Here is a 16,528-nt window from a genome sequence, read left to right on the forward strand (position 1 = left end):
TAAGCAAATTCTTCTGAGGCAAAAGCATTTCACCTACTCAGTGGTGAGAGAGAAGGAAGAAAGGAAGGAAAAAGAAACAATGAACCTCAACCAGATTCCATTCCACTTTAGTCTCTTCAGATATTTTGCCTGTTGGACAGATTACAAGTATCCTTTTTGGCAAAAGTCAAAGAGCATAAATATAAGAGCTGACACAAGGCTACATTACTTGAATTGGGTGTGAATATACTCATGTTTTAAATAGTTTGAATACAGTTTATGATACTAAGATATTGCTGCCCTCTCATGGGCAATCATAGATCTGCAAACTATATTTTGCAGATCTATATTTTGCCAATATTTTGGCCACTTAAATGAATGGTTCCCCTTCATATTTAAAATATATGTATTAAATATATATCTATAAACAACAGATTTAGTAAATAAAATATGTAAGAACCTGGTGAGATATTGCAAACATAACATTGATTCATATTTTCTCAATAAAAAAGAAGCTATTAAGTCAGATTTCTTTATTTGCCAATATATCTTAAGCAGTGAATGAGATTTTAAGCATATCAAGTTTGCCTCTTATATTCAGGCAACCTATGGACATAGCAGTTGATAACAAGAGAAAGAAAAGCCAAAGCTGACTGTTAATATCACGGAGTACCTGATTAAATGTAAGAGAGCTTAGTATATTAAACAGCTTTAAATATAGTCTGCAGTCCTGTAAATGTAATGTTAATAATAGAAACAATCAATGTATTCACAATTAAGGAACTAGATCAGGGGTGACAGGATTGCCCAATCTGGTAGCGATGGTGGTGGGTGGTTCGGAGAACCGGTAGCAAAAATCCCTCCCCACCCCCGCGCCAGCTGAGCTGTGCAATCATCAGAGTTGTTTTTTTACTTTTAAAGCATTTTTTTCTTCAGCCGAGAAAATGCTTTTAAAAGTTAAAAAAAGGCCTCTGATGATCGCGCATCTCAGCTGGGATTATCAGAATCCTTTAAAAGCATTTTTTCTACAACCTCTTCAGCCGAAGAGGTTGTAGAAAAAATGCTTTTTTAAAAAAAGTTGACCACACCCACCCACATTAACTCGCCCGCCACCAAGCCATGCCCACAGAACTGGTGGTAATAAATTTTACATTTCACCCTGAACTAGATAATTTATGGCATACATTTCTTTTGGAGAAGTTTATATGATTTAACTCACCAATAATTAATCAAGACTGATGATTTAATTATATCTTGTTTGATCCTGGCAGGAAAAAAATCAGTTCAATTAAATGAGTTGAGGTTTTTGAATATTCTACTAAATATGTAATGAAGAACTAATTAATAATTTGCTCCCTATGCATTTGAGAAGTAGCTAAAATTGCAATAGTTATCTGCAACATTCTGGCTCTTTCCCTCCTTATATAAAGCCCCAAAATATGTAATTGATTCTGTTCTATGTAAGAGAAAATTAAATTCAAAATTGCAAAGTTGCATAGGAACTTTATATATTCTTCTAGAGAAAGCACATAAAAAGGCAAACAACAGGGCAGTAATAGATATATCAAAGAAAAATCTTCAACAGGCAAAATGTTTTGCCTAAATATGTTTGCATGTATTATGTCTGTATTTTTGTCTTTCCCTGTTCCCTTTTTCATAAGATGCCAAATAAACAAGTTGAGGGCATAAACCAATCAGTCCACTTTTAAATACGAATTTGAAATAGAATGCTATGAGTAATGGTAACCCCCTAACCATTGTCCATTCCTAGTTTGTAGAACTCTTTGAAGTTTCATAAGACAGTGGGCAGTGGGGGAGGGAGCAGCATCTAATTCTTTATTCATATATTGTAAGGTCTTGCCCAGTTCACACAAAAGTGTGCTCTTAAAAATTATCTGCAGATAAAGTTAAGTAAGTGGCACTATCTCATCTCAGAAACTTCCTTAGAGATTGCCAAGGACCTATAAGTGAACATCAGTGCACAGGCTTGACTCCTACTGTAATGGGACTTCTTTAAATGCTCCAAGAAGAAGATTTTTTAAAATTAGTAAATAATTTTACTAAATAATTAGTAAATAATTAGTAAAATTAGTAAATAAATGCAAAGAGAGAGAGAGAGAGAGAGGGGTGGGGGTAAGGATATAATAATGTATAATCTGAAAAAAGACCAACAGGGTTAGGACAAGTTTGATTTCCAGATAGATGTATCAATGATCTATGATATAACTCAGATAATGGCATCTGAAAACTGTAGGTAAGATTCAGAGTCTAACTTCCATGAATGTATATATTTTGGTTTCTATAGGAGCTTTTGAATAAATGCAGAAGTGCTTATGTAGATTTCCTTCCTTGTTTCCTTTCTTCCTCCCTCCCTCCCTCATCTTTAGGTCATTTTTGACTCCTGGTGACTGCCTGGATTGCTCCCTGCAGTTTTCTTGGCAAGATTTTGAAAGTGGCTTGCCATCGCCTCCTTCTCAGGGCAGAGAGTGACTGGCTCAAGGTCAACCAACTGGCTTTTCTGCCTCAGCTGAGACTAAAATTCACATCTACTTTTTACCCTGATATTTTAACCATTATACCACACTGACTTTCATGTAGAAATATTACATATGAACAATTCGGAAAAGTACTGAATCTAATTTCAAAAGTAATCCCTGTAAGTTGCAGAAAGAAATATTTAAATATGTTTTAATAATGGTACAGACATTATGATGCTGTACATTTTCTCTACTGCATAGCTTACCTTTGCTATATTTGAAAATAGAAAGGGATTAAAGACATATGGAAAATATGTGGGTCAAAATAATGAATTTAAATTATATTGGGGGAAAAAAACATGAATTGTGAGAAAATAAAATTAGGTCCTTCATCCGATTGACAAAAGTATTTTTATTAGATGATACAGTTTTACATCTCTACCATGCATTCTAATAAAGTGTCTTCTCAGTCAATCTATCAGTTTGTGAAATTGAGATACAATTAGTTAATAACCGTATAAAAGTTTCCTGTTACATAGAGACAGTGGCAATAGGTTGCACTAAATAGCTTGCACCAAAGCTAATAAAAATAAACACAAAGATATCTCTGTTTTTGTATAAACTCTCACAATCAGTGGGATGATTATACAGCAATTTCTGATATATTAGCATGTCTATAACTGATATCTGAACACTGATGGACATATTTGATGATATAAAGTGAGGAAAAATAATACTTTGAGTGGCTTAAAATTCATATAAACCTCATGCTTATTTCAATAGAAAAGTATTCATTCAAAAACAGATGGAAAGGTATAAGTGTGTGCAAAACGAACAAAAAATATCCTTAATGAAGTCTTACAACCATGTGTTTTCCAACCCTGATGACTTTTTCTGATAGTCCTTTTAAAGAACATTGCAGCGTCATCTTAGAAATGAGTAAATGAATGCCATAGATTCATTTGAATTTATTTCTAGAAATCTATGTTTCTGTTTTAATGAAGTGTAATGAGTGTACACTATTGTAATTTTCAATTTTCTAACCATTAGCTCTAAGAAGTTTTAAATTATTATTATTATTCTTTTATTCATTAAACATAAAACTCAGTCAACTGAACATTTAAACATGTATCATAAATACCACTGACTGGTGCTAATGGTTGATACAGGTTGCTGCCAGTGTCCTAGGTATCAACCAAGTATCTTCTTAAAATATACAATGTTGTTGTTGTTGTTGTTGTTGTTGTTAATTGGCTCTTTTCTGGGAATTTTGCTTTTACTGTGATAGTCAAACTGTGCATCGTTATACCCTTTAGCAAATTTTGAAAACAACTGAATGGCCACTCAGATTGGAGCTATGCAGTTAATCATTGTATTTGCAGCCAGTGGCTCCATACCATACACAATAAATATATAGTATCATTGATTCAGACTATATGTCACTAAAATTCACACCTGTTTACTCTTTAAGTGAGAATGGCTCTTCTTAAGTGAGGACTGCTCTAATCTGTGACTGGTGCCCTTCTTTCCATAACATTGGGGTTTCTAAGGCTTGCAAAGCCTGGTTCCTGTTTCAGAAGAAATGTTGAAAATACAGCAGATCCCCTAGGATAGAAGTGCAAGGCTTTTAAATTAGTAGGAACTTCCACCTTCTTTACTTTCCCAGAATTTCCCCCCTTCCCCCTAGCTGGAAATCACCAACATTACCCTACTATTACCCTCTTGTCTTCCAAAGTCGCATCAACAACAGATTTGCTACTTCTCTAACACAGTGGTTGGTAGGATATTTCATTTTCCCCAGTTAAAACATCTTCGGCATGGAAAAAATGAGGGCTGTGTGTGTGGGAACAGCTGCCTTCTGATTCTTGTATCTTCCCATTGACCACAGAAGGAATATAACAAAGGGGACACATGCCAGTTTTTGGAAGATAAGAGAGGTGAAATCAATATGCTCTCAAGATAAACATCTGTTTTCTGTTTTAAGCTAGCTTTCTGGTACCTTCCAGGTCTGGGAATTTAGGGAGTTGCATTTCAACTCATCTGTAGGGCATCAGATTGAGAAAGTCTGTTAGATCTTACATATTTTGCTTTTTAGAAAGTGCTAGCGAGGTATGTTTTTCTTCAGCTAAGTACTAAATTTAAGGGGATATAAATTTATGAGATCGGATCTAGGGTGCCTAGTTCTGTACTGTGAAATTCTAGGCAACTATACCATAATTCCAAATAAACTCCATTTCTGCCATCAAATGGTAGCTTAACCTTTTGCAGTCCAGCTTGCTGTTCCTAATCAGAGAAAAATATACAGTAAATCTTAGCAAGCAAATTAAACTTTTACTAATGTGATTTCTTATATGAGAATTCCTTCTGAATCACAATAGGAATCTTACAAGATGCATTTCTATATATTTGTCAGTAGATGGATGAGATCTAGGTAAGATCTTTTACTACAGTAGAATATTTAAATCAGTTTATTTTTCAGATATAAAACACAAGAGTAGAAAGTGCCTCCATATTTTTGTTTGAATGCTGTACAAATGTATTACCACACATTTTAGGAATAAAATACAAATCAATGCAAATCTCAAAATACTATTTTTTTCTTAAGAGAAGGACTGCCACAGATAATATTCAATCTGTACAAAAGTAAAATGGATAGAGGGTAAACAACTGGTTTTTACATCTCATTTATTTGTATTTTCAGAAGCAGGGCAAATTTACATTTTGCTTATATGAAGAAAAATAAACATTGTTTCCTCTTTCTGAGAGAAATATTTAGTAAGAAACAAATAAATATTTTTCTAAAGCTAATGGAACTGTACTAACACTCAAACCAGCATTGGAATAGTGGTAAGAATCTATCAATATGAAAAGTAGAAATTTTTATATGTAATATATATATTCATATCCTAATGGAATTAAATTACACTGAGAACTGCAATCTTAGAGAGTTCTATTAGCAATAGCACTTAGACTTATATACTGCTTCACAGTGTTTTACACTCCTCTCTAAGCTGTTTACAGAGTCAGCATATTGCCCCAACAATCTGGGTCCTCATTTTGCTGACCTTGGAAGGATGAAGGCTGACTTAACCTTGAGCCAGTAAGAATTGAACTGCCGAACTGCTGGAAACCAGCGATCAGAAGAAGTAGCTTGCAGTGCTGCACTCTAACCACTGCTCCACCGCAGCTCTTTAGTTTATTTAGAATAGAATAGAATAGAATAGAATAGAATAGAATAGAATAGAATAGAATAGAATAGAATAGAATATGTTATTGGCCAAGTGTGATTGGACACACAAGGAATTTGTCTTGGTGCATATTCTATCAGTGTACATAAAAGAAAAGATATTTAGTTCTATATATGGGCTCTTATATAAGTATGTACATTTCTACATATTTCTACATATTGTTTTAGTACTGTCATCTTCTTTGGATCTTCATTTTTTATTCTTTTAACTTTAAAGAAAACTGCCATGAAAAAATGCATTAATCTGCAGTCAGAAATTTAACTTCTTAATTTGTTTGAGTTTGCCTTAATAAGGGTTATTCCTGTCTCAAGCTTTTCTGTCACAGCATAGTGACAATAGTCAGACTAACTTCTTAGAATACAGCTAGTTCTCTCTTAGAGCCGGGGTCTCCAAACTTGACAACTGTTAAGGCTTGTGGACTTCATGGCTGGCTGGGGAATTCTGGGTGTTGAAATCCACAAGTCTTAAAATTATCACTTTTGGAGACCACTGTCTTAGAGAAAGAGAAGAACAGTTTCAATCAAACCACAGAATAATCAGAGTAGTTTCATTAGGATAAATGAAGCAAACCCTCAGTCTCTTCCTGTCACATGATACTTAGAAAGACTCAACCCTCTACTTAACTCATGACATTCTTTGGTCTGTTATAGTCATGGTAGGCTTAAATTTTCAACACCCCAATTATTGTTCTAATGGTGGATCTAATAATCAAATGCATATGCAAACAAATATAAAACCACCATTGTGTTCCTTTAAGGCGTAACAGGAAACTCATTCCGGAACCAAAGGCTACATTGATTCTTTAATTCCTAGCAAAAATAAGAAATTGAGAGTTTAGGAAAGGTAAACCGCGTCACCTGTTGTTCTTTGGCAGTTCTCCTGCTTTTCAGATGAAGAAAGAAAATAATTATCTTCTTCCTTCAAACCAGAAAGCATAGTAATCTATGTTGAGATCAGATATTATTTTGTGCTTTGAACCATCAAAGCTAAATTTCTTTTAAATTTAGAAAATATTTTTATTTTCAGAAAATGATTAATTGCAGCCAAGAAAAAGGTAAAACTTTGCAATCAGACTTGATGACATTCCAGTGAGGTCAATAAAAAAGTAACACATCACTTATATGGTAAAAGTAGAATCACAGATTAAAACAAATTAACATTTCTGGAAAGTCTAGGATATATATATCCCACAAATTCTATGTTAACTTCTGATTTTTTTATTATTATTATAGTTTTTCCCCCAAATACCATCACTCTGCTAAACAACTAATTCCCACAACACTGTCGAACTATTTACTACGACTGCATTACTATTCTTCTTATACTTCCTATTACCTATCTCTTCCCATTTATGACTATAACCTTGTTGCTTGTATCTCTACGATTTATATTGTTTTATTTGTTTCCTAGTATGATTTGATTGCTTATTTAGTAACCCATGACTATCACTAAGTGTTGTATCTTATGATTCTTGATGAATGTATTTCTTTTTTGTTCTTTGGTGCATATTCCTTGTGTGTCCAATCACACTTGGCCAATGAAGAATTCTATTCTATTCTTATAAAAAATTATCAGAATTCTAGGGATCACACTGTCATTTAAAAATGATTGCCTTGATATCAAAGTGACTCAGATGGTTAAAACCAAATCTTTTGCTTAAACTAATCCATAAGTTATATATGCTTTCCTAATGAGTTTCTTGAAGCTACCCACAAACCACAGAACACTTACTTTTATCCAAAAACACATTTCCTATAAGCTAAATCATTCTTGCTCTATAGCCTCTGCTCATAAAAAAAAAAAACCTCAGGCATATGACAAACACTGATCTACAGTACTAGGGATCCAGGAGAATGTGATTCACTGCCTTACAACATAAGTATTTCACAAAAAGCCTGCAACTTCCCTAGTCACCAAAGGGCTTACATATCTCATAAGTATTGCAACATATGTCTCCTACTCATTTTTACTGAAATCCATACCATTGCTTTCCTCTTACATTACCTACCAGGACATCCTCAAGTCATTCCCTCCATATGACTACACATAATTTCTTCATATACCAAATCTTCCATGCCATTCTTAAACAGTGGTATTCTGAAAATAGCCTACCATGTTTACACTTGAAATTATCATTTCTGTTTTTCTGCTACTAAAATGAAACTGTAAGTCACAATAGTTTATTTATTTTATTTATTTATTGAATTTGTATTGCCACACCTATTCGCCCATGGCGGCTTAAAGAAGATAAAACCACATTTAAAATAATAAAACTAATAAAAAGAAAGCTTAGCCCTAAAAGCATTGCAAAATGTTTTTAAACTCAGTTGATTTCATGAAGAAGAACATTTTTATTTACCTTTCAGAATATGGTGAGGTCTTGTTTTATTTATTTATTTATTTATTTATTTATTTATTTATTTATTAAATTTAAATATATAAATTTATATTAAATGTCCATCTGATTGCCATACCTCTGGGTGGCTTACAAAGTTAAATGGTATCTCTTACCATAATAAAGGAAATTGCTATATTCTCAACTGCATATTTTTCTTCAAACAAAATCCCTCTCTGTGTATTCAGTTATGAATATGTAAAGAGGTTCCAGAGAAGGATTTGGAGAGCTCCATACATCCTGAATGACATTCTGTCACATTCTGTATTGTATACCTAAGGTAACCCAAGATTGCCTTGAGGCCAAAAGCAGTTGCTTTCAGGATTGATATGGTGACAGAATGTTGATTAGTCAGGATAAAGAGTCCATTACATATATTCATTGAACTGTGGCTTGCAACTCATTTAACTGGGGTTCTTCATGCAGTAGCTGGTGGAAAACTCTTAGCTAGGAAAAAAAATCTGTTTTGTTTTCCTACATAGGAGCTTTACTTTACTTATACACTGAGGCATGTAACTAGTTTATATCTACATCCTGAATGGCTTTTTCCCTCATGCTTCATCTTTCTTTGTGCTGGTTATGAGAATAATGTTTTTCAAGTGCTCGGCATGTTTGACTAGCCCAGGGGTCTGCAAACTTGGCTCTCTTAAAGTTTAAAAAGCCAGCATCTTTACTGAAACAGTATTTCAGATACTGAGCTAGAAAAAAAGAGTGACGTTGGCACCAAAACATAAACTGCATAACCAATTTACAATAATGTAAGTTTCCTCCTTTTAGAAAAGTTGTATTGTTCTTTAGAAAGGAATAAATTATACCAGACAGTATGAAGATAGACTGTAACCTTAATCCTTAATAGAAAATACCATTGAATTTAATGGTATTTGCTCCTGAGTTAACATTCATCAGATTCTAGCTGCAGAAATGAAGACCCAATACAGGTAGTCCTCAACTTATGACCACAATTGAGCCCAAATGATGTCATTAAATGAGAAATTTGTTAATTTGTTAATGAGTTTTGACCCATTTTATGACTTTCCTTGTCACATTTGTTAAGTTAATTGCTGCAGTTGTTAAATTAGTAACAGAGTTGTTAAGGAATCTGGTTTCCCATTGACTTTGCTTGTCAGAAAATTGCAAAAGGGGTTCACATGACCCCAGGACATTGCAATCATCATAAATATGAGTCAGTTGTCAAGCATCTGAATGTAAATCATGGGGATGCTACAATGGTCGTAAGTGTGAAAAATGGTCAGCACCATTGTAGTGAATGGTCACTAAATGATCTGTTGTAAATCGAGGACTTTTTTTTTTTTTTAAAAAAGGTCATTTCTCCCTTTCTTATTTAGGAAACACTGAACATATTAGAATCTGCTTTGTTAACCTTTATATGTAAAAAGAGGTATCATCATATTTTATTTGCTCTTGGAATATCTAATTATAATTTTTTAGAAAGAAATTAAAACATAGCTAAAGTCTAAAACAAAGAAGCAAATGAAATGAATTTAAATTTCCAGGATTGTAGTATATTGTATTGCAGTCAGAGTGCAATCAGTAATAATATATTCCAAGGCAGTGATAAAATAACTGTGATCCTGCAGAAGTTGATGATTTATAATTCAGAGTAGCTAGCATGACCAATGTGAGAGAAGCTGGGATTGCAGTGTATCACTCTCTAGAAGCTACAAGTTGTCCATTTATATTTATATAATATACTTGTGTTGGACTAGGAGGGCTATGATAGCAGTATTCCAGTATTTTAGAGACCGCCACAAAGAGGAAGGAGTCAATTTATTTTCCAAAGCCCCAGAGGGCAAGTCAAGAAATAATGGACGGAAACTAATCAAGTAGAGAAGCAACGTGGAATTAAGGAGAAACTTCATAACAGTGAGGACAATTAACCAGACAGTTTGCCTTCAGAAGTTGTAGGTGCTTCATCACTGGAGGTTTTTAAGAAAAGACCACACAGCCACCTATTTGAAATGTATACGATCTCCTGCTTGAGAAGGGGGCTGGACTAAAAGACTTCCAAAGTCCCTTCCAGCTCTACTCTGATTCTGATTCACTTATGCTCTGATTTACATCACAAACTGAGTTGAGGAAATATAATGTCTTTCCATTTCTTGTCATCTGCTATATTGTATGTTATTCATTTCTAATTGCACTTTTGTTGTTATACCTCCAGTCATAAAAATGATTTTCTGACACTGAGGACATTTGTGCTGATCTGTTTCCCTAAGCTGGTAACATAAGCAAAAAAAAAAACCACTTGGAATGAGTGAGCATAACATGAGTTTGTAGAGGCCTTCAAGAAGGTAATATTGTCTATTCAGATGACAGCTTCTTTCCAGAATCTCAGCAAGAAGATTTTCCCTTCAACTGCTACCTAAGGTTTTTAATTAAAAATGCTAAGAATTCATCTAGGACCTTCTGAAAGCAAAATCTGTGTTCAACCACTGAAATGTGTCTCTCAAGCTAGAAAACTTTTAAGTATCAGCTTAATGAAACTTACAGTATCTTTCCCTAACCAGTTAAGAAAAAAAATTCCTAGTTGAGTCTCAGAAAGATAAAAACAATGCAACTGATCTCTTTCGGTTAAGAATAATATTTGCATAGCCAATAACAAAGACCAAAACACAACATATCCAGTGGTACAAATAGACACTTAGTTAATCATAAGTAGGCTTGTCTAAGAAACAAAAGGAAATAACTGTTTTCATGTCCCCTAAGATTACATTTTTATAATGATTAATTGGATAACTCACAGGTGTTGATATTGCACAATTATAACCTTCCGAGTTTAAAATTTCACATATGGAAGCACATCAAAACACCATGTTGTGATTTGCTTTTTTATAAACTAGATTTCATTCTATGTCTGTTATGCATGTTTCTCTCAAGGACGCACACGCACACACAAACACATACAAGGCAAAGAAAATCTGGGATCAATGTCTTTTATAATACTGACAAATCATGAGCACTGGGTCCCATTCTAGATAAATCTTGATTTTACCAGGCCAGAAAACATCTATTCACACTTCTCATTCTAATTCTAGACCTTCAAGGAAGAAAACTACAGCATTTGCTATTCATGTTTGACGCCTCCATCCTTTTGGATGTGGATTATAATTGGAGTCAGACATTGATAGACAGTAATCAGACCTGGATTCCATGGAGATCATACCAGGATCAGTTTGGACATGTTGGCTACAATATGCAGGCTGTAGACGGGAACCATAATGCCCAATGGAGCTAGGAGCAGACATTGAGATCTTGGCAGGTAATGTGGCCACTGAATAGCTCCTTCCAAGTGAAGCTAATTTAGCATGGACACTTGGAGCTGGATGCTCATAAGCCATCTTTGTCTTCCAGTCATCAGGTGGTGTAGATAATGTTTTCCTACGAGCTGCTGACATGACATTTGCAACAATAGATTCTTGAATGGTTTGGGGACCAAAAGCATCATCCACAAATCCAAGGGGAGACTTAGCTGCTGCTTCCCAAGGGGTCAGCCTTTTCCCAGGCTTGTCAACTGCTGCTGGTGCTTTGGTAATATAATCAGGAGTGGATTGGAACATCACAGGAGAAACTGGGGACATGGATCTGGAAGAAGTGGAAGGTACCCATCCAGGAACTGATAAAGATCGTCCATCGCCCCTTTCCTAGAAATAGTAAAGTCTTAGAGTTATTACATTCTTGAATATCAGTGACAAAGAAGATTCCAAAAGTAGAGCATGCATGCATATATATATATATATATATATATATATATATATATATATATATATATATATATATATATATATATATATATATTTATTTATCTATTTATAAGTAGTAAGATTGCTTTTTTAAATACCTAAGTAGCTTTTCAGTTATAAAAATTAAGCATTCTGAAAAACATTTTTAAAAGCTGGTGCATTTTTATTGAAAAATATATTTAAAGAAAAATATAATTTCATAAATTTTTCTTTTTAAATGAATCTTTAACCTCCAGAACCTGTGATCAGCTATTATGAACAAATTCAAGAAAGCATTAAAATAAGAAATCCAAATATCAGTGTCAACAACTAGTGCATTTTGGGAGATAGCCTAAGGTTTTATACTATCTGGTCCATGGCAGTGTTACATTCAGTCAGGAAACAAATGAAGAGCAGAGTTGCACTGACAGTAGTATATTCTAACTTTAGAATGGCATATTCTATTATGACATATAAGCCAACAAATCAATATTGATGTTTTCTGTTGTTTGATTTTTGTTTCGTTTCCTATGCTAGTCTTTGTAATAAAGATGAATTAATGAATTAGTGTAACAAACTACAAAGTTGTCCCTGTCTGGTTGTAACCTTTTTTTGCTACTATGGAAGCAAAGAAAATATTGGAAGGTAAAAATCATTGCTTGAAATATCAAGCTATGAAAACCTAAAAAAAAATTGTAGACACTATCTGCAATCTAACATTCTAACTTAACATTGCACAATGTTCTGATACAACATTGCCAACAGATCATAACCCAAAGTCATCATGTCAAGAGATGATGATATCATGTTATATTTTTGTTGCACTGTTGCATCAGCTTAAAACCACAATTGTTAACCAGTTGCTTAAATGTATTGTTTAGTAATGTCCCACATTTACTTGGGTGGCTTTACAATTGCTTGGTCTAAAGGTAATATTAAGAAAATGGCAGATGTTGTGCTGTAATGGTCATTAAAGTTTACAGTATTATGCCAGTTACAGTTTATGAGATCTTAAAACAAAATGTGTAACTTGTTAACATGGTTTGTAATCGGAAGCACCAAGAATTATATTATATTATACATAAATCACCTTTGTGATCATATTATAAGTAACTGTGCTCTCTTCGCTGATGATGTTAAACTATTTAACATTACCAACAATGCTGCTACCCTTCAAAAAGACTTTGACACTGTGTCGGAATGGTCAAAAAATTGGCAACTCCAAATCTCAACCAACAAATGCTGTCTTACACATTGGAAAAAAGAATCTGAACACTAAATACAAGCTAGATGGACATGACCTTGTAGATGATCCTTACTCTGTCAAACACCTTGGAGTAGTCATTTCAAATGATCTGAGTGCCAGAGCCCACTGTAACAACATTGCCAAAAAGGCATTAAGAGTTGTAAACCTAATCTTGTGTAGCTTCTTCTCTGGTAAGATTACATTACTAACCAGAGCATACAAAACATTTGCTAGACCAATTCTCGAATACAGCTCATCTGTCTGGAACCCACACTGCATATCAGATATTAATACAATTAAGCGCGTCCAGAAATATTTCATAAGAAGAGTCTTCCACTCCTCTGCTCGCAAGAAAATACCTTATGCCACCAGACTTGAAATTCTGGGTTTAGAAAATTTAGAACTACGCCGCCTTCGGTATGACCTGAGCATAACTCATAAAATAATCTGCTACAATGTCCTTCCTGTCAATGACTACTTCAGCTTTAACCACAACAATACACGAGCACACAATAGATTCCAACTTAAAGTGAACCGTTCCAATCTCGATTACAAAAAATATGACTTCAGTAACAGAGTTGTTAATGCCTGGAATGCACTACCTGTGGTCTCATCCCAAAATCCCCAAAACTTTAACCTAAGACTGTCTATTTGACCTCACCCCATTCCTAAGAGGTGTGTAAGGGGCGTGCATAAGAGCACCAGCATGCCTAATGTCCCTGTCCTAATGTTCCCTTTAGTTGTATTCATTTTATGTATTCACTTCATGCTTATATATATATTATCTAATATGTACTCGATAAATAAATAAATAAAATAAAATAGTTCTATACTTATATATATTATTTAATATGTATTTGACAAAATAAATAAATAAATAGAATCAATGGAAAAAATGGATTGATTATCTACAAAACAGATATCAGATTAAGAAATATCAGATTGCCTTTGAATAATTAGAAAGTTATTTTATGTAATGGGGAGGGGGTTGGGAGACGAAAAGCTTTGGATGTGGTTATTTGGATTGGAAGGGAAAATTTTATTCTATGTTTGGTTTATGTATAACTTTACCTTGTGATTGACCCGGGAAGCCGGGGGGTGGGGGAGGGAGGGGGGTGTTTTGTTTTGTTTTTTTGGGAGGGAGGGGGAAAAAAGAGGGAAAAATGTTTTTGTTTTTTTAAAACTCTTTCAATAAAAAAATAAAAAATAAAATAAATAAATAGAATCATAACTAGAGCAGTGGAAGGTTAGAAAGAATATCAAGATTTTCCTAGGTATTTTTCTGCTGCTGCTGATGATCATTTTGTAATATATTATTTTTAAATAAAAATTTGCACCAACTTGCCTTTTGTAGTTGTCTCAGTGCCTTGAAAAATCTGCTCTAATGTTCTTTACTTCTACATTGTTATATAAGCAGCCCTGAAACGGAAGCACTTCTTCCCGGCTTATTAATGTACCCCAGCTTCACAAACCTGTAAGCAATTCTCATTCTGGTCTGATGTCCCTTGACCAAGATTTGCATCTTCATTTACTGATCTAGTTTTTAATATCTGTAGAAAATTCTCTTGGCAGGGAATACATACTTGAAAGAAAGAATTGTCTTATAAATAATGGCAATCCTTGTAAATCAGGTTATTGGAATGAGATCTCAGCAAAGGATCAAAAGGGTAAACAAAGGCCTAGGACCAGAATAGTCACATTTTCATGGTGGTATCTACCTGAACCAAAAATAGTACCATGTTTTGCAAAACTTAGCTGCATGGCTTTCTTCATCCTGTTCAAACTGATAAAAGGCAAAATAGACAAAAATTGGCAACCTTATGAATTCTTAGAATATTAAAATAAATAAGGCAACAAATGCTAATACATTACAATTAAGATAGCTTGCGCGTTCACAGCTTTGTTTAGTCCATAGTCATAAAATAGAATAGTGGCCATACTTTAGTAGTTTTCTATGAGAGAATCTTGGGTTTTTCAATGCCACTTCCTCCATCATTGAAAAATGGTTCTCTTAAAATAATAATGCTATACCAAGTCCAAACCCAATAGCTGTTCTTAAATAAAATTAAAAAGAATTATCTATTTCAATCCATGATTTATTATTCAGAATTTTCTCTATGATCCATAGTTAAGGTTAACCACAGCCTTGGGTTTGATAGAATAAAAAAAATTGTCTAATTAGTGGGAGTAAACATTTAGACATAATGAAAGGAGGAGATAGAAAATGGAAACACAAAACCTGAAGCTTATACATGTAAACCCAACATGGATTAACACTAGAATTACATCAAATTATGCCATTACTAATTTAAAAGACTACAAGCTTCCTGCTTGTAATAAATGCATTTCATAATAGTTCAGTATTACTCACTTGAATTATGTTGTTTAAAAATAAGTAACAGTCTAGGTTGTACAAAAAAAAAGACATTCAGCATTGCCACCCTCTGGAAACCAGGAATACTATTCCCACAAGAATGAACTACTTAGGACAAGATGCTAAAGATTTTTTTGCAAATGGGTGCAGTTATTGAGACTATTATTTTTGGTCAGAAATTAATTGGCAGATTATATCAATTAATATGTACATTGAGGCTGGCATAATACTTTCGCTATTATTTTTTAAAAGAATCTTCTGCAGTGATGACTTACAAGACACACTGCCATACATTGAAAGAGTAGAGTCAGTCTCATATTTCTTAGAATTATATGATTTTTAATGACTGCATAAAACAGTCTTGAAACATTTCATAGAAAAATGATCTTATAGTATCCTTGCCAGCACTAGCACCATTGTCTATATCCTGGCATTCTAACGTTTTTAGAATATACTGGGAGATTCTTCTTTGAAAGGCCTGAACAGCTGAGCATCTCTGTAATTCAGAGAGCTCATTAGGGTATGGGAATGGATACTGTATGGAAGAAATTCTTTCTGTGGGCCATCTTTCTCTTTCAAAGTTGTGCTCTTCCCTGTGCCTGCAAAGAGACCTTGCAAGCAACCACTATTGTATTTGCAAGACCTGATGGAGAAATGTCCATACAGTAGACTTACCAGGCTGAAAGAGCTGTATTTCTCCTAGATTTTATTGTGCCCCCTAGGAATTATAGTGATTTAAATCTAAAACACCTGTAGAAATGCTACTATCATAGGGAATAAAATAAATACTGCTGTGGAAAAAATATTTGGAATTTCTAACATTTTGCACATCTCAATCTGTAACTAATTTATTCAGAACAATGGAATTTCTTTTTAAAATGTTTGCCTATACCATTTAAAACCAGAATGTGTTGTGAAGGTAAACTATTTTGAATTCCCCATACCCTGTGAATGGCATGCAGCCATGTCGGCTGGCATGTGCAGCGTTGCCCGATCTTCTTCCGGGTTTCTGGCATGCATGCGTGTCTGACGATCAGTTATTTTTTGCGCATGCGGCAGTACCAGAAAC

The 16,528-nt window shown here is 34.0% G+C and overlaps 1 protein-coding gene across 1 annotated transcript in view; it reads right to left on the reverse strand.

Annotated features, from left to right (window-relative positions):
- Window positions 1-2,842: 2,842 nt before the first annotated feature.
- SYNPO2 (synaptopodin 2) overlaps window positions 2,843-16,528 on the reverse strand; it is a 112,048-nt gene continuing 98,362 nt past the window's right edge. The window contains exon 5 of the mRNA XM_058192609.1: window positions 2,843-11,761. Coding sequence (XP_058048592.1) covers window positions 11,189-11,761 — 573 coding nt within the window. The 3' untranslated portion in view covers window positions 2,843-11,188. The remainder of the gene's footprint in view (window positions 11,762-16,528) is intronic.

The sequence above is a fragment of the Ahaetulla prasina genome, chromosome 8 (assembly GCF_028640845.1).
Source record: "Ahaetulla prasina isolate Xishuangbanna chromosome 8, ASM2864084v1, whole genome shotgun sequence".
NCBI lineage: Eukaryota > Metazoa > Chordata > Lepidosauria > Squamata > Colubridae > Ahaetulla > Ahaetulla prasina.